At 35.2% G+C, this 20,098-nt stretch overlaps 1 protein-coding gene across 9 annotated transcripts in view; it reads left to right on the top strand.

Moving 5' to 3' along the window:
• The window catches only part of ERC1 (ELKS/RAB6-interacting/CAST family member 1), a 509,181-nt gene that overhangs the window by 365,380 nt on the left and 123,703 nt on the right, over nucleotides 1–20,098 (top strand). For all 9 annotated transcript variants that reach the window (XM_042991509.1, XM_042991507.1, XM_042991508.1 and 6 more), the window contains one exon: nucleotides 19,597–19,741. In XM_042991509.1, coding sequence (XP_042847443.1) covers nucleotides 19,597–19,741 — 145 coding nt within the window. The remainder of the gene's footprint in view (nucleotides 1–19,596; nucleotides 19,742–20,098) is intronic.

Here is a 20,098-nt window from a genome sequence, read left to right as displayed (position 1 = left end):
AAAATAAACATTAAAGAAAAAAAGAAATTGAGTGATGAATGGGTAAATAAAAACAAGACCCATCTCTATGCTGCCTATTAGAGACTCACTTCATAAGTAAGGACACATAGAGACTGAAGGTGAAGGGATGTAGAAACTATACAAATGGAAACATAAAACTGGTGTAGCTATACTCACAGCATACAAAACAGGTTTTAAAACAAGACTGTCATGGGGCACCTGAGTGTCTCAGTCGGTTGAGTGTCCGACATCAGCTCAGGTCATGATCTTGCAGTCTGTGAGTTCGAGCCCTGCTTCGGGCTCTGTGCTGACAGCTCAGAGCCTGGAGTCTGCTTTGGATTCTGTGTCTCCCTCTCTCTCTGCCCCTCCCCCGTTCATGCTCTGTCTCTCTCTCTCTCTGTCAAAAATAAACATTAAAAAAATTTTTTTTAAATAAAAAAAAAGACTGTCATAATAAACAAATAAGGATATTACATAATGATAAAGGGATTAATCCAACAAGAAGGCATAACATTTATAAATATATATGCACCCAACATAGGAGTACTATGGTATATAAAACAAATATCAAGGGACCTAAGAGGAGAAATTGACAGCAATACAACAATAAAGGACTTTACTTCTCCTTTACATCACTGGGTAGATCATTTAAAGAATCATTGGCCTTAAATGACACATTAGACCAAATGGATTTAATAGATTTATACAGAACATTCTATCCAAAAGCAACAGAATGCACATTCTTCTCAAGTGCACATGAGTCTCCAGATAGATCATGTTAGGCTGCAAAACAATTTTAAATAAATTCAAGAAGATTATATTAGGCATCTTCTCTGAACACAGTGGTATGAATCTGAAATGAATCATAAGAAAAGTGGAAAAACCAGAGAAATGTGGACATCAAGCAGCATTCAACTGAACAACCAGTGGGTCATCAAAGAAATCAAACTTACCTAGAGACAAATGAAAACAGAGATGCAACATATAAAAATCTTTGAAATGCAGCAAAAGTGGTTCTTAGAAGATCATAGCAATAAAGATCTAACAAGAAACAGGAAAAATCTCAAACAATCTAACTTTACACCTAGAAAAAGAAAAACAAATGAAGTCCAAAATCAGTCAAAGGAAGGAAATTATAAGGATCAGAGCAGAAATACATGAAATAGAGACTCAAAGAAACACACAAAAACAAAAGAAAAAGATCAATAAAACAATAAGGTGGTTCTTTGAAAAGATAAACAAAATTGACACACCTTTGGCTAGGCTAATCAATAAAAAAATAGAACAAGCTTTAATACAATCAGAAGTGAAAGAGGAAAAGTTAAACCGACACCACAGAAATGCAAAGAATCATAAGAGACTACTATGAACAATTTTATGCCAAAAATCTGGATAACCTTAAAGAAATTGATAAATTCCTATAAGCATACAATCTTCCAAGCCTGAATCATGAAGAAATAGAAAATCTTTATACTAATAAAGAGATTGAATCAGTAATCAAAAAAACCAACAAACAAGAGTCCAGGACCAGATGGCTTTACTGGTGAATTCTACCAGGCATTGAAAGATTTAATACTTACTCTTCTCAAACTGTTGCAGAAAAAAGAAGAGGAAAGAACATTTCCCAACTCATTTTATGAAGGCAGCATTACCATGATACCAAAATCAGACAAAGATACCACACACACACACACACACACACAATTACAGGCCAGTATCATTGATGAATACTGATGGAAAAATTCTCAAGAAAATATTAGCAAACTGAATTCAGTAATACGTTAAGAGGACCAAATACCATAATCCGATAGGATTTATTCCAAGGATGTAAGGATGGTTCAATATCTACAAGTCAAGCAACTTGATACACCACAGTAACAAAATGAAAAAATGCTATGTCATCCTCTCAATAGATGTAGGAAAAGCATTTGACAGAATTCAACATCCTTTTATGGCAAAAACTCAACAAACTATATATAGAATAAACATACATCAACATAATAAAGGCCATATCTGACAGACCTACAAATAACATGATACTCTGATGAAGAAACTGAAAGCTTTTTCTCTAAGATCTGGAACAAGACAAGGATGCCCACTCTTACCACTTTTATTTAACATAGTATTGGAAGTCCTAGCCATAAAAATTAGGCAAATAAAAAAAAATAAAAGACATCCAAATCTGAAAGGAAGAAATAAAACTATTTACAAATAACACCATACTATACATTAAAAACCCAAAAGACTCCACCCAAAAAATGTTAAAACTAATAAATGAATCCAGCAAAATAGCAGTATACAAAACCAACTTACAGAAATCAGTGGCATTTCTATACACTAATAATGAATTATCAGAAAGAGAAGAAATCATTCCCATTTACAGTTACATCAAAAAGAATAAAATAACCAAGAAAAAATTTAACCAAGGAGGTGAAAGACCTGTATGATGAAATTGAAGAAGACACAAATAACGGAAAGATATTCCATGCTCATGGATTGCACGAATTAATATTATTAAAATGTCCATACTACCCAAAGGAATCTATGGATTCAGGGCAATACCTATCTAAATTCCAATGGCATTTTTCACAGAACTAGAATAAATAATTCTTTTTTTTTTTCAATATATGAAGTTTATTGTCAAATTGGTTTCCATACAACACCCAGTGCTCATCCCAAAAGGTGCCCTCCTCAATACCCATCACCCACCCTCCCCTCCCTCCCACCCCCATCAACCCTCAGTTTGTTCTCAATTTTTAAGAGTCTCTTATGCTTTGGCTCTCTTCCACTCTAACCTCTTTTTTTTTTTTTTTTTTTGTTAGAAGAAATAATTCTAAAACTGGTATGGAAACGCAAAAGATCCTCAGTAACCAAAGAAATCTTGAGAAAGAATAACAAAGCTGAAAAAATCACACTCCCTAGTTTCAAACTATACTACAAAGCTATAAAATAGTGTGATATAGGGCATAAAACAGATATACAGATCAGCAGAAAGAATTGAGGTCCCAGAACTAAACTCAGACATATATGTACAACTAATTTACAACAAAGGCACCAAGAACATGCAATGGAGAAAGGACAATCTTTTCAGTAAATGATATTAGGAAAACTGGACAGCCACATGCAAAATAGTGAAACAAGGCCACGATCTTACACCATACACAAAAATTAACTCAAAATGGATTAAAGACTTGAATGTTAGACTTGAAAACATAAAATACCTGGAATAAAACATAGTTGATAAATGTTGATATTGGTCTTAGTGGTATTTTTGTGGATCTGACTCCAGAGGCAAGGGAAACAACCAAAAATAAATAAATGGGATTATATCAAACTAAAAAGCTGCACAGTGAAAGAACCATCATCAAAACAAAAGGGATACATAGTAAATGGGAAAAGTTTTTGTAAATCATATATCCAACAAGGGATTAATATCCATATTATATGAAGAACTCATACAACACAACAACCAAAAAAATAATTAAAAATGGGTAGACATTCTGAAAAGACATTTTTCCAAGGAGACATAGAGATGGCCAACAGGCACATGAAAGGTTGTTCCATGTCACTAATGATTAGGAGAGTGTAAATTCAAGTTATAATGCAGTATTACCTCATACCAGTTAAAATGGCTATTACAACTGTTATCAAAAAGACTAGAAATAACGAATGTTGAAGAGGATGTGGAGAAAAAGGATATCTGATACACTCTTGGTGGGAATGTAAAATTGGTATAACCACTAGGGAAAAGTGTAGAGATTAATAAAAAAAAATTAAGAATAGAACTACCATATGAACCAGCTCTTCCTCCTCTGGGTATTTATTCAAAGAACTCATAAATGCTGATTTGAAAAGGTATATTAAAAAGAGGTATGTTTATTGTAGCATTATTTATAATAACTAAGAAATGGTAACAGCCTAAATGTTCCTTGATGGGTTAATGGATAAAGAAAATATTGTGTATGTGTGTATACACACATACACATACATACATACATACATACATACATACATACAAACATACATACATATAATTGATCCCTTTACTCATTTTGCCCACTTTCACCCTCCTCCTCTGGTAGCCACTAATCTGTTACCTATATCTATCTATATATCAATATAGATATAGATAATGAGTTTTTCTGTATTTTGTTATGTTTGTTCATTTGTTTTGATTTTTTTAGATTCCACATATGGATGAAATCTTATGGTATTTGTCTTTCTTTGTCTCACTTATTTCACTTAGCATAACATCTTCAAAGTACATCCATGCTGTTGTAAATGGCAAGATTTCTTTTTTTTTCATGGCAGAGTAGTATCTCACTGTGTGTGTGTGTGTGTGTGTGTGTGTGTGTCTACTCCTCAACCTTTTTCAATATGGCTTCTACTTCTAGCCATGAAACTGCTTTCCACAGTAACTAGAAATATTCTAAAAACTAAATCAAATGGAAATTTTGCATTCCTTATTTTGACTTGTTTATAAACACTTTAAAGTATTTGATGACTTCTTATTGCTTGAAACATACTTTCTTTGGCTTTCAAGATACCACTGTCTTCTTGTTTTCTTATTCCTCTAAGACTGTCTCCCCCCCCACCCCCCCCCACCTTAGTTCTTTTATAGACTGTTATTCTACCAGTGCCATATGCCTCTCTTCTGATCTTGGTGGTTTCATTATTTCAGCTACCTTCTTTACTGACCATTTCCACATCCATCTTTAATTCAGGGCCTGGCCCCAGGCCCATCAGTTCAACTGCCTACTAGATATCTCTTTTCTCAAATTCATAGGGTTATTGTAAGGATTAAATTACTTAATCTATTTAAAATGCTTAACAGAGTAGCCAACTCTGTGGTAATCAAGTTGGCTGTATTGATCATGGTGAATTTTTTCCCAGTGCATTTATACTCTTTTATTCATTCTTTTGAGATCGTTGGCTTGTTGTTAAGTCATCATATTCCAAACTGTTTTCTTGGAATACTGGTATTCCTACAGTTGTTTATTGGTATTCCCCAGAAAACTGAGGAAGTAGGGTTCCATGGTCACCTAGGTTTGGAAAATGGCTTATAAAAGAGTTGGCACCAGATAGTAAATATGTTGAACTTTGGGGACAATTTGGTGTCCGTCACAACCACTCTGATTTTCTGTTGCCTTGCTAAAGCAGTCATAGAAAATACATAAACAAATGGATATGCTTTTTCCCATTTGTAATTTGTTTATGGACACTGAAAATTGCATTTCAAATCATATTCATAAAATATACTACAAATTACATTATGTCATAAAAGTATTTTGGGGGGGGCACCTGGGTGGTCACTCTGTTAAGCATCCAACTTGGGCTCAGGTCATGATCTCAGGGCTTGTGAGTTCGAGCCCCATGTCGGGCTCTCAGCTGTCAGCACAGAGCCTGCTCTGGATCTTCCGTCTCCTTCTCTCTCTGCCCCTCCCCTACTTGCTCTCACTCTCTCAGAAATAAATAAACATTTAAAAAATAAGGTAAAGTTCCCATAACATAAAATTAACCATTTAGAAAAAAATAATTTTCAGGGGCACCTGGGTGGCTCAGTCGGTTAAGCAGCCGACTTCGGCTCAGGTCATGATCTCACAGTCCGTGAGTTCAAGCCCCGCGTCAGGCTCTGTGCTGACAGCTCAGAGCCTGGAGCCTGTTTCAGATTCTGTGTCTCCCTCTCTCTGACCCTCCCCTGTTCATGCTCTGTCTGTCCCTGTCTCAAAAATAAAAGAAAAAAAAGAAAAGAAAAAAATAATTTTCTTTTTGTGGTTTCAGCCACTTAAAAATGTAAAAGCTATTTGCTTACAGGCTGTATGTCAACAGATGGTTAGTCTGATTTGGCATGTGGGCAGTAGTTTGGCTACCCCTGCTTTAAAATGTAGCCTCCCATTAAAGATGTGTAACCTACACCATAAAAAGCTCTTGTGAGTTCTTCACCAGGGTACTATTACGCCCAGTGTTCCTTCTATTTATTTGACCATGGAAAACTTTTTTTCATGGGACATTTGTTAACATCTCTTTCCGTACTTCCGTGGAATACACTTGAGAAATACTGACTTAAAGAACAACTGTGTGTGCTAGAAGTGAAATTTGGGGCTGTGGAACAGACTGGAAATAAGAGAAGGTATCTTGTCTTTATTACTCCTTTGATCAGGTGAGCTAACCAGTCATAGAGAGGATGCACTATGGAAAATGGAATTACCCCTATAAGGAAGGCACCAGTTAGGTGCTATAGCCAAGTCAGATTGGCTGAGTTGAAGGTAGACTTGATAACATTTATGCCATAAATCAGCTTTCAGAAATAGAGAAAATGCATATATTGCTATAACATAAGACAAAGTAGAGGGACTCTAAGAGAAATAAAATATTCAATTGAGGAGGAAGAGGCCCAGAGGCTATAAACAAAATATAATCAGTAATAGTTATCATTTTCTCTAGTTTTAAAATCTTTACTCTGTGTGTGTGTGTGTGTGTGTGTGTGTGTGTGTGTGTGTGTTTGCGTTTAAGTAATCTCTACACCGAGTATGGGGCTCAAACTTATAACTCTGAAATCAAGAGTCTTAACACTCCTCTGACTGAGCCAGCCAGGAGCCCCCGACCCAAATTTTTTATTTAAGTTTACATATAGTAAAATCCCAAAACTTGTTTCGAAATAATATTTTCAGGGCCTGGGTGGCTCAGTCAGTTGTGTGTCCCAACTTCAGCTCAAGTCTTGATCTCACGGTTTGTGAGTTCGAGCCCCATGTCAGACTCTGTGCTGACAGCTCAGAGCCTAGACGGAGCCTGCTTCAGATTCTGTGTTCCCCTGTTTCTCTGCCCCTCCCCAGCTCACACTCTGTCTCTCTCTCTCTCAAAAATAAATATTAAAAAAATATATTTTTTCAGTGGTCGTTTTCCTATATCTTTGAGAAGTAAATGTGTGACTTAGTAAGCAGTGATGTTTACTGCTTTACTACTTTTGAGTAATATTTTTCCTATTAAAAATAATACCATTGCTATGCAGAAAATGTCAAAAAACACTTATCAGAAAATTCTGCATTTCCCATTGTTTTATGCCTACTGTAATCATGTGCCATATATATATATATATATATATATGTATATATATATATGAAAAATTAGGTATAATAACCATGCTTTTCAAATTATGTTTGGCATTTTACAAGTAGCTAGAACCTAAGAAGAGATGCAGAGAAGGTGGGATCATCCAAGCTGGCAACAATAATAATTCATCTGCCAAATGCAGGCACAACTCCTTGCCCATGCCTATAGAATTTCTCCACCAGATGTTTCATTCCAAAGCTGTGTAGGAGAGGAGTTGGTCTTACAATTTTTGCCAACAAATTAATAGCAGATGGATAATACAATTGTTGAATAATTAACAGAGGAAGGTAATAAATTACTGAATTTGTTTTCATCTATTTTGGCCAATAAATGCTTTTGATCACCTTCAAGATCTCAGCAACACCAGTATCTCTAGTCCTTTCTCAGCACACCTCACATTACTAATCTATGTGCCTGCAAATTTTATATACTTCATCTACAACCTAAGGAATATTGTGAGTATTTAGTCATGGGAACAGTACCCACTTTTTTCAGGCAGTGCACCAACAATTCAAATGTTACATGTTATGTATAATGTTGGATATTGGATATTTTGTGAAATCAAGACACACTTAGCTCTCGATCATTCTGCAAGGTGGAGAAATGAGTGCCATGATACCATCGGCATTCTTCTAGCAAATGTCATAGCAAACAGACTTGGAATGCAGTGGAAGCTTAAAAAAAAAAAAAAAAAAGCAAGCTTCCACGGTAGCATAGTGTGGACAGCTGGTATGGACATGTTATCCATCTATGACTGGAAAAGGTTAACTAAACAGTGGGACAGTGACAAAGTACAGGGATTAATTGCTTAAAGCATTCAATAATTCTTAAAACAGACATCTAAATAAATGGAGGTATGCTGGAGTTTGAATTCTGAGAAACAATGTTAAGAGTTTATTTTCCTTTGGAAATAGAGACATCCTTAAGAAGACACAATAAATGGTATAGCCTGAAAGTGTGAGTACGACAATAACAGGTGTGCCTTATTTTGAAGGGACTACATCTTTATAAGAGAGGTTCATATTCTGAAATTTTCTGTTCATATTACACCATTAACCTTGAGGCAGAACAGACATACTATTATGAAACAGTAAAGACAAAATAAAAAAAATACATATAAATCTTTTTGTACATATCATCCCCAGATGTTACTGTGAACCCACCACTTAGCTTCATCTCTTGAGGCTCATGCTAAGCTGTTCCCCCCACCCCCAGCACTTCCAACAGAAATCAGTGGGTTTAAGAACATAATTCACTAGGGATTTTGATAGGATTTGAATAATCCCCAACAAAAACTCCCTTGACTGCCAGCTATTTTTAAAGACAGAGATTTAGAAAGTAGAAGATTCTGAGTTCACCTGTCTGTCTTGTGATGGTCCTTGCCATAAAGGAGGAAATTTGCCTATGAATGCATTATGAGATGTTTGCCTAAACCTTTTTTCAAATAATCTGTTGGGTAGAATTACACTGCAGAAGTCATCTCTGCATGATACTTCTGAGTCCAGTGATGGTCAATATTATTAATGTCTGCAGTATCATCAGAATTTAAGAGTTTAAAATAACTGGTTATTTTCACTATAGAATTAGAAGGTTTTTATGTATTTATTGAATTAGGAACAGTAAATACAAATACTAAATAAAAATTGAGGCTTGGCAAGCATGTGAGGAATCAGGGATACCTATAATACCTTACTGTTGGTCTTTTAAATTAGTTCATCTTTCTGTAAAGTAGTGGGTCTCAAAATTACCTTGACTGCTACTTAAAAGTTATAGATGCCCATCCTTTGAAATTCAGGTGTAGTAGGTCAGCAGTAGAGCACAGACTTCCATTTTTAATAATTTATTTTATGTTGGAGATCCAAATAATGGAGAACCATTATTTGTAAGGCAAGTCTGAAACATTTTTTAAAGTTATACTACTTTCCACAGCTATTGACCTAATCATTCTTGAGCTCTTCTTGGGTTTTGCAGGTAAATCTATTTCCCTCTCATAGCTGTTTTCCTCAGTAGACACTTTGGATTGCTGTTCATGTTCTAAGAATTTGCTTATCCATTTTCTCTTTATATTACACTTTGCCATAACTCTTGTATTTTCAAGGTTAGGATTTGTTTCTATTTGTTGTTATCCTGATATTTGAGAGTGATTTTTCTAAAGGAGAAGGGAGCTGAGAGGTTTTTGGTCTGCCATCTTGAAATAAGGAATCCAAAATTTTAATTAGAACTCTATTAGAGTTTTTAAAATTTTGACCAGGAGGGAAAAAGAGAAGGCATAGAAGTTTAGGGAAAAGTAGGGTCGGTGGAGTCTTTTTTTTTTTTTTCTTTTAAGATGAACATCAATAATTGTAGCATGAGGAATTGTAGCATGAACAGTGAGTCATTTTAGATCAAATAAAACATATGTTTTTATTTATATGAGTTCTCTCTGGAAATAGCTGGACATTAGGTAGAAATCACTTATATACAGAACCAGAGATAGGGACAACTCACTCTAATGAACTGTGACTACATAAAGAACAAAGTCTAAGACTCTTACCTAAATGATATTGTTTTCCTTTCTGTATCTGTTTCATTATAAGTTGTAGTTCATTTTAATTTCATTGTGGTAAGTACACTTTTTTTTTTTTTTTTTAAGAGAGGGAACATGAGCAGGGGGAAAGGGCAGAGAGAAAGAGAGAGAGAGAATGAATCTTAAGCAGGCTCTACATTCAGCACAGAGCCTGACGTGGGGCTTCATTCCATGACCCTGGGATCATGACCTGAGCCAAAATCAAGAGTTAGATGCTCAACCAAGTGCATAAAATATTGAAGGGAGTTTTGATCTCTGCATATCTGGATATCACAAAAAATACATCACTCACTAGAATCTTTTAATATGGAGATTATGTAGATGCATTTTATATACAGTTTGGTATTTGAATAATTTATAGCTCTAGATTTCTTTTAAAGATAGGTAGTATGTACCATTATTTTACAAATTAGTGTGGATTCTGTAAATTTTTAGTGGATCATATTCTAATCAAGTAAAATGACACATTAAATGAGTAGATATTATCTTAACAAAGTAATCCTTTTTTTCTAGCATTTTTTTAAAGAGTGTGTTCTGAGTTGGGTGCCTTGGTGGCTCAGTCAGTTAAGCGCTGACTTTGGCTCAGGTCATGATCTCAGGGTTTGTGAGTTCAAGCCCGGGACCAGGCTCTGTGCTGACAGCTCAGAGCCTGAAGCCTGCTTCAGATTCTTTGTCTCGCGAGAGCGCGCGCGTGCTGCTCCTCCCCCACTCACACTCTGTCTCTCTCTCTAATATAAATAAGCATGAATATATATGTGTATATATATATATACATATATACGTATATATATACACACATACATATTCTGAGACTAATTCTGATCTCTTAATTTCTAGTTTTTAGATTCCAGGTATATGGTCTATTTTACTATTTAGAATTTTCATGAAATTGGTTTTATAAAAGTGTCTCCAGGAAAGCAAAACTCTGGAGCGTTGCACCACATAATGCATCATTTATATGATTGTGATTATTTATTGAGTTGAAGGTGTAGTTTTTGAACTTTTTACTTATTGCCAGCTAATCAGCCCCATAAAGGATGAAACTAATAGCTGACTCTTCATTACGAAACAAGGGGAGAAAGAGTAGAAAGAACGTCCAGAGTTTATTGAGACCTTATTTACAGTCAGGGAAGCTGCATTTTACTTAAAATACTCATGGAGGAAGAGCTGGATTCTGGTTTCTTAAAAGGAAGCCATTCTATTTCTGCATGAAGTTCTTTATTAGACCTTTTATCTCCAGATTGTTTTATTCTGTTGCTAGTACTTTTTCAGGTGGTGTTGTCTTATAGCTGCAGAGAAGCTTTTGTGTAATTGAATATTTATTTCAAGTTTAACCAAATAGTAGAACTTCTATAAATATTACCTTCTATTTCTTGAACAGATTTTTAGTATTACTGTAAATGACTGTTAACATTGACAGAAAACAATTTTTTCACAGAAATTCTAAGTTACTTCCAGTCTGTAGATGTAGCGCTGAAACCATGTTTCTATATTATACTTTTAAACTAGACTTAATAAGGGAGAGCAGAAGGCCAGTTTCATTCACTAAGTCCTGTCAGTGCTTCCACCTCAGACCTTTCCCCATCTGTTCAGTCCGTCTGGTTTTGCCTCTTGCCACCACCACTTCCTAGTCCAACAATGACTGAATAAAAGGCATAGATTCTTAGAGATCTGATTTTCTTGTTTCAAAACATGAGTAAAGGAAAGAAGTTTGAAAGAAGACTTGGGAAAAATACTTAACAGTGTATATTTTATCTTAAAGGTCACTTAAATTGGGGGAAATAAAAATACATTGTATTTAAAGGCATTATGCTAAATGAAATAAGCCGAATACAAAAGGACAAATACTACCTGGTCCTACTTATCAGGTTAACTAGGGTAGTTAAATTCGTAGAGAAGCAAGTGGAATGGTAGTTGCCCTGGCTGGGGGAAGAGGGAATGGGGAGATAGTGTTTAATGGATACAGAGTTTCAGTTGAAAAAAAAAATTTCTGGAGAAAGATCATGATTTTGATGGTTGCAGGCCATTGTGAATATACAGTGCCACAGAATCATACACTAAAAAATGATTAAAAAAGCAAATTTGATGTTATGTATATTTTACCATAATGAAAAAATACATTGTGCTTATTGTTGTTGTGTTTGCTGTGTAACATTCTTCTTTTAGAAAATCTTAATGACTTTAAAAATAACTTTATTGAGTTACAATATCAATACAATAAAATGTATACATGTTAAGGGTACAGTATAGGAGTTTTGACAAATGTATACACTGTGTAACAACCACCATAGTCAAGCTATAATACATTTCCAGAAAGTTCTCTTGCTTCCCTGTCTAGTCAGTCTGCAGCCCCCAGCTCCAACCTCTGGGAACCTCTGATTTCCTTTCTCTTTGTGGATTAGATTACAATTAATTCTTATTTTTTAAAACAAATGGAAAAGATACAAGCTTTTATTTTTTTCAAACAAATGTAGATACAAACATCAAGTTTTTTGCCAGTCTGAGAAGCAGGCAAAGCTTCATAACAGAGAAGTGTCAATAATGTCACAGTCGAACTAAATTTTCCAAACTTGTCATAATCTGTAGTGTGTGGAGATATCAAAACCCTCATATTTTAGAAAAAGTGAGGAGAAAAACTGAATACAGATTTTCCCTGCAAAATTTTGTTTAATCAACCGTACTTACTAAGCTATAACTACTACCAGTTTCTTTTAACTTTGATTCTTTTCAAGGACTTCTGAAAAATAAGGTAGTCCGTATTGGGATAGCTCCTCTACCCACTCTTATGTCAGTGTATTTCTTAATATAAATCAGTTTTCTTCCCTTATTTCAGGCAGTAGATATAAAGCAAGAGAAGATTGAGAAGATTCCACATTGTTCTGGGCAAAGGCCTGGCTACTGTAATGTACGAAGATTACACAAGGCAGAACCCCAGCAGACACTATTGGATCAAATGCCCTAAGATAGTCTCTGTTTGGTGACATTTGAAAGTTACTTTCCAGCATCAAAACATAAATGTGATATTTATTTTATATTTCATATTCATTGTATAATATATCAGTTTATCATAGTCCCACATGTGATCTTGAATCCCAAATTTAGACATAATTTTATTCTTTGTTCCTTAAAAATTATTTTTGTAATATGGGAATTTGATTCGTAATAAATCTCCAGCAATAGCATCCTAACCTTTCTGCTTTGAATATCATCCATTCCAGTCTCCCCTCTTTGCCTCTGAATCAGTCTTTCTAAACCTCTATTTTACTTTTCTAGTACTTTTGGTGCTTCCATTTTATCAAAATCAAGTTACTCTTTATTCAGTATTTTGAGTAACCCCTATATGTCAAGTTTTGGTCTGAACCCTCAAGGATTTCATAATCCATGTTTATTCCTTTCTGCTATTCCAGACCATCTCTACTCTGATTCAAAGCCACCTTTTCAGCTTCTCTCATTGTTTCCTTTCCCCATAGAAACCCTCTAATCCAGTTACGCCATGTGTCCTCACATATGCCTGTGCTTTTACACTTGCCACTTTTTCTGTCTTTTTCATTATCTCTGTCAGGATAAGGTCCCTCTCAATTCCTATGTCCTCGGCCTAAGGTGATTTCTTTGTCTACTGTATTCCTTGAGCATCCACTACCCATATGATTTATTGGCACTTACCATTTATTATCTCATCTTATTAGTTATATTGAAATCTTACAGTTAAAGAGGGTAGACATACCACTCAAAAACAAAACCATTTATACAGTATCTCTAATAAGCTCTCCAAACACCCAGTCATGGGAAGCTCTACCAATTTTTAGGCCTCCCAATTCTACTTATTAACAAGAGTTAACACATTAGATGTTCATTTTATATAAACTGAAATCTCTTTGTGACTTTCCTCCCTTCAGTGCCATTTGTGCCCTCTAGAGGAATACACATTAAATGTCTTATTTCTGCTATTCCTGCTCTTGTTATTCGGACAGCCATTATCATGTTGTATGGATAAATCTTTTTGGATTAACATGCCCTTTTATAACCCTATCCTGTCACCTTCCTTTGGATACCCTCTAACACTGTATCTTAAATTATGTCATCCAGAATTGAGCCTACAACTCTAGTTGTCATCTGTCTACTTAGAGTAAAACAAATCTTTCTTTAAATGAAATGTAAATTAGCCAAATTTAGTGTCTCTTTCCAGTCTTGGTTTCTTTCATATTTTCAAATTTTTCCCTGTTCTCACTGCTCATTTGCCTTCCATGCTACTGGGACCTGCCCCCCCCCCCCAAAAAAAAACACCCCACTTTAAAAATACAATGAAACATAGCTTTAAAATAAGGGAATACGTTGGAATAATTGGGAAAACAAACCACCACATTGCATAGAAATGGAGTCAGAGTTGAAAGAGGTATTAGTTCAGAATACATTTGTGAAGTACCTACTCCATGCCAGGAACTATTCTTGGCACTTGGGGTATATTAGTGAACAAGACATATGAAGATTCTGCCTTTATGGAGCTTGCATTCCAGCTATTTCAAAATAAAGGCTTTAGGCAAAAAGGAACACTGGCGAATAATAATACCAAAGTATAGAGAGTAACTCATACCAAATAAAAGAAAAAAATTGTAAATTTTTAGGCACATGAAATACAGGAAATTAATTATGCTTACAAGCTTCTGGTGTTCAAAGCCATGAATTAAGACTCTAGAAGGAAAATAGTATATTTTAAAAATTAAAGATAGGGGTATTATTTACAATAGCCAGAGGCGAAAACAACCCAAAGTCCCATCAGCTGATGAATGGATAAACAACGTGGTGTATACCTACAGTAGACTATTACTCAGCCTCAAAAAAGAAGGAAATTATGACACATGCTACCCATGGATCAACCTTGAGGACACTGTGTTAAGTGACGTAAGCCAGACACAATAATACAAATACAGTGGGATTCCCTTTATATGAGGTTCCTGGAGAGATCAAATTCATAGAGACAGAAAATAAATGGTGATTGCTAGGAGCTGGGTTGGGGAGGCAGAATGGGGAGTTGTTTAACAGCTACAGTTTGAGTTTTGCAAGATAAAGAGTTCTGGAGATTGGCTGCACAACACTGTGAATGTATGGAACACTACCGAATGTAAACTTAAAAATGGTTAAAATGGTAAACTTTTTGTTATGTGTATTTTATCACAATTAAAAATAAAAACTTAAAAAAAATTAGTGAGCTAATAAATTGAAAGACCAACAAACCCATAGAAACATTAGAAGAAAAATTTAAAGATATAAGCCATAAACATAATATAGTTGGGGAAGCCAGCCCTGCACATGTAGATGAATTGACTGATATTTACAGAGCACATACCTGTTAGTATCATTTAAACTGTGAATTGACAGGAAATGCTAAATAGAGAAAAGTTAGCAGTCAAGTGAGGAGTCAGGTTTTAAAGGCAAGAAAGCTACAGGCATTTCAGGTAGAAAGCATAGCATAAATCTGAGTGAAAAGTGGTAACTCAGTGATATAGGGTCCTTGAAGGACAGTGAAGAAGAAATGGGTTGAAAATTGTAGCTGGTTAAATATTAAGCCAAAGCACTTGATGTGGTAAGAAACCAGATTAAAATGAATTGGGAGAGTTGGACATTATACAAGGACAGAGAAATCAGAATGGGTTCAAGAATGATATTGACCCATGATAAAAGGATGGTAGTGACTATGATAATGAACCTGGAGATACAAAGCCACGATATCATTAAAAACTATTAGAAAGGAAGAACCAGCAAAATGTGAATATTGGTTATGGAAAGCAAAGAACTCAAATTATTTAGATGTTGTCAGCCAGTGGATCTAGAAATACGGTGATTTAATTAACACTGAAAGAGAAATTTGTTGTGGTAGATGGAAAATTTTATTTAGTGTTGATATTCTACATTAAAGATATTTCTGGGTACCTATAGTGGAGATAATAAGACATTGACCGAAGCTTGAAAGGTCAGGCATTTCAGTCAAGCTTGCCCAGGTAGCCTCACCTGCAAACTGGTTTTTACTGAGCTTAATTAAGGTAGTGTGTGTGCCATATCTGAGACCTCTGTAAGTGAAGTTGGAAAAAATAATAATCAAAAGGATTTTTTTTTTTCATCTCATTGATGGAAGAGTGGAAGAGATATCACAGTAGTTTACTACTCACTCTGGATAGTTAAATGGTTAAATAACAAGTAAAGGAGGCATTAGAATCAAGGAGGCATCGATAAGAGAATCTAGATTTCAGATTTGTCTTAAAATTGAAGTAGATTAAACTATGCTTACATGTCCATGATAATAATACATCCAAAGCAACTGACGTATTCTTGCTTTCATCTGATCTCCCAATGTTTTCAGGAGTTTGTGAAACTTGATTGTGTAATCATTCAATTTGAAATACCCAGTTGGGAGGAAGAGGGAAAAATAAACCTTCGTGGCATCCCTTCATCCACACTCCTTTTCTGTCTGGTATTTCTACTAAAAACACATATTTGGGATTCCCCGTTAAATTGTTAACCACCATCATTCCAACACTGATTATATTTCTTATTTACTAGCGATAGCTGTCTAATGTTTTGTTGTTCTCAAGGATTCAGGCATTTTCAAAAAGATTTTGAGCTCCATTTGCTTTGAGTATTTGCCTCCTGTTTCCAAAATTTCTCAGAAGGGAGAAGGGGATGAAGGAGGTGGTCTTACTATTTCTTGAAGCTCAAATGACACAGAAGAGTACTTTTAGAGACATCTTGATTCTATTAGGTTTTTCAGGTCAAAGGGCAGGTTCAACTGTTATGTAGTTTAAAGCACCAGGGATGGAGTGAAAAGACCTCTTTAATGACTTAAAGTTGGGTTTCTGCTACTACCCACTCATTATGCAAGTAATATGGCATGTTAGTCAAGCAGTAGGGGGTCACTAATCACTTTGAAAGGTTCTGTGTATACATTTTTTTTTTTTTTTTAGCTGAGGGAAAGACTTTAACAGAAGAACAAGGAGAGTAATTTAGCAGGAAGAGCATTGCAGTTCTTATTTTGCTCCGGGCTGTGGCATACATATATTACCTTTCATATTATATGTGCGTATATTACTCCCTTGGGGCTCATGGGAAATGAAGTCAGAATGTGCTTCACTAGCGAGTCTTCCTCTTCTGTAGATAAGACTTGAGTTAGTAAGACTCTTAAAGCCAATAATTATTAATCCCTATCAAGGTTCATTTTCTTTAAAATAGCCATATTTGATTTTGAATAGGTGACTTCCACATCTCAAGCAATTGACTCTGAATAAAAAGGAGCTGTTTCTGGAATTTTTATTTTCTTCTTTATAGTTTTCTGTATCTTCCAGTTCTTCCATGAATGCAAATTACTTTTATCAGTTACCCTTTTTGTTCCCAAAGAACCAGTTATATTTAAGAGTTAAGTGGCTACTGAAATAAGATTATTTTTGTAATTTGTTTTTTTTTTCCATGCTAAATTCCATTTCCTCTGAAAAGCAGGGTGTTGGCTAAAATTTTTTTGTTTTGACACTTTTGAGTGCTCTCTGTAAAACTTAACCACGTAAGTTCACCTATACCACATGGTCTTTACTACCAGATGTATTGAGAGAACAATAATTTTTCTTATTCCCAAAAATTAGATGGCTGTTACTATTTATTACATTTAATATTCTTGCCTCTCTTTGGAATTTTTTCTTCTGAATTTTTAATGAAGTTGTTCTCCCCTATAGTTGTTCATTTCAAATTTACCAAAATTGTAGACAAGAGAACAATACTATCTCTTTCTTTCCAAAAACAAAAGAAAAACCTAAAAACTAATATACTCATTAAAGATTCTGACATTACCCAATATATATGTGCAATATATAATAAAAATATTTTATTCTGGACTATCAATTGCCCTTTGTAGGCACATACACATGTAGAAATCAGTATCAAGGGTATACTTTTAAAATGGAAAGGACAATGGTATGTTAAACTGTTAGGGAATTTTCAGTGATTGTGAGCGATGGGTATGGGAGATGAAGTTTTATTCTGTGCAGTTTGTAGCATATTATCAATGCTTAATAAAAATAACATAAATGAAATAATAAAATTTCAATTTGAATTTTATATAAAAAGAGAAAGAGATTTAAAATGATATATCTTAGTAAAAAGGCATTATTGTAGTGGCTCACACTCTAGTGCCACATCCTTTATTTTGAAATTTAGAATCTGAATTGTCACCTGTTATATCATATTGCAGTTTGGGAATGTGACATTTTACCCCAGAGATTAACTGTACCGCACTAGCCGGCCAAGCATATCATTTATAAAAGAATTTGGAATTCGGTCAAGATGCTTCACCAACATAGAATAATGTTTACTATTTCACATTATGAGGCTTTCCTTGAGCACAGAATGGAACTCAGATCCCATCACCTTTGTATCTCGCATTTTGCAAAGATGCTTATTACTTGATCTAATTGCATACAGTCATTTATCTTTCATTCATCTTCTGTTATTTGCCTGCTGCTAAATGTGTAATTCTGACTATTGGTGCACAGAAATGCTGCAGCACCCTTATTGAGAAAACACATTTCTCATTCCAGCGTTGTCAGTCTTTGAGCTTCCCCAAAGGGAACAGATGACAGCAATCAGCAGGAAATTGTGCATAGTGAGACCAACTTGAACTCCTCCACCTTTAAGCTCATTTCACCACTTAACATTTTTTTCAAGTGGTCAGTGGATATATTTAGACTATTGTCATCCCTTTGGTGTTGATTAGAACTTCACGAGATAAGCCATCTGCCATTTTTTTAGAATTATATAGAGTGTGGGGACAGTGGAAAATTAGACTGGGGTCACTGAGAATCTTCTTTCCTTCCAACAGCAAAGACTGGTTAAACAAATCTTCATTTCCATGATGTAAGCTGATCTATATCCTCTATTTGTTAGTACTGCTTGTTCAGAGTTCTCCAGACCTACCCATCCAGAAAATAGAAAATCCTTGTCAGAATATGCAAAAGATAGTCTTCCAGTTTGTGGCTAAACTAAAACTCTTCCAGATGACTGCTATTGAAGCATAATTATCTTAACAAAAGACAGAAGCAAGGTTAAACTTGGGCAGTTCATTCTCAGATTCAGCATTTCCTTAGGTCAAAAGCTCAGGCCACTTAAATAGTTCCTGTAAGTCAAATCTGCCTTCTTAGAGATGACTTAAATAAAAGAGGCGCTATTGAGGAAAGCATTTTTGACTGTGAGACTAATTGTTCACCAACTTCATTCTGATTATTTTGTAAATTTCTCCTGTTCACCCCTCTTTTAAATCCCACCTTCTTTTCCTCTGGATGTGAACCAAAAAGTCATTAGCCAAACCACAAGGAATCTGTAAGGTTTAAGTTATTGTTTCAAAGTGCACAGATCATTGCCAAATAAAGCCATGACTGGAAACGTATTTGCATTGATGAGAGAAAGAGAATTGTAGATGTTTAGAATGCTCCAAGAACAGATGGCTGATTTTCTAAATCCTATCTACTAATGTTTACAATTTGTTATTCACTCTGTACATAAAAATGTTTTCAGTTTCAGTAATGCCTCAATTTGCCTGGAAGGTACCAAATGCTTATCAAAAGAATAAGTTAAATGAGTCAAATGTATGGGTGACAGTATTATTCTTAGTTTAAAAGTCGTTAGTTTTGTTTACTTTTCGAGTTTAACTATAACTATAGGAGCTCTTTATTAAGATGTCTGTATAACATGTGATAAAGACATTACAATCAGAGAAACCTGAGTGGGATTCCTGGCTGCACCATTACTTGGTGTGAATTTGGGCAAGCTATATAAGCTCTCGGAGCTTTGGGTTCATCACCCATAAAATGGTGTGATAATAATAGTAACTTCAAAGGATTGTTTTCAGGATAAATGAAAGCCCTGGAATTTTCCTTATTTTGTAGGCAAGAAGCTCTTCTGGCTGCCATTAGTGAAAAAGATGCCAACATAGCTCTTCTGGAGCTTTCATCCTCTAAGAAAAAGACCCAAGAGGAAGTGGCTGCACTGAAGCGGGAGAAGGATCGTCTGGTACAGCAGCTCAAACAGCAGGTATAACTAAATGCCAGGGAGGGCCCCACCATAGAGGGTCAGTAGGTCCAGCTTTCACACCGTTCCCTGCCTTTATCTTTGCCAGCTTGTATTTTAAGGTCTCGTGTCTCATATTAGACATCTGATCTTTGTATCTAGTTAATTTTCATAAGCAGAGAATTTAATCTTCACAAATCTCTGGCTATATCTAGGAATTAGAGATGTCACAAGTCTCTCATGAGAAAGTTTTTTTGGTTTTGTTTTTGAGAGAGAGAGAGAGCGTGCACATGCTCAAGCTGGGAAGGAACAGAGGGAGAGAAAGAAAATCTTAGGCAGGCTCCACACCCAGCACAGAGCCTGACCTGGGGCTCAATCCCA

This window comes from Panthera tigris, chromosome B4, assembly GCF_018350195.1.
Source record: "Panthera tigris isolate Pti1 chromosome B4, P.tigris_Pti1_mat1.1, whole genome shotgun sequence".
Taxonomy (NCBI): domain Eukaryota; kingdom Metazoa; phylum Chordata; class Mammalia; order Carnivora; family Felidae; genus Panthera; species Panthera tigris.
Note: the sequence above shows the minus strand (reverse complement) of the source record. Positions and strands in the feature narration are given on the sequence as shown.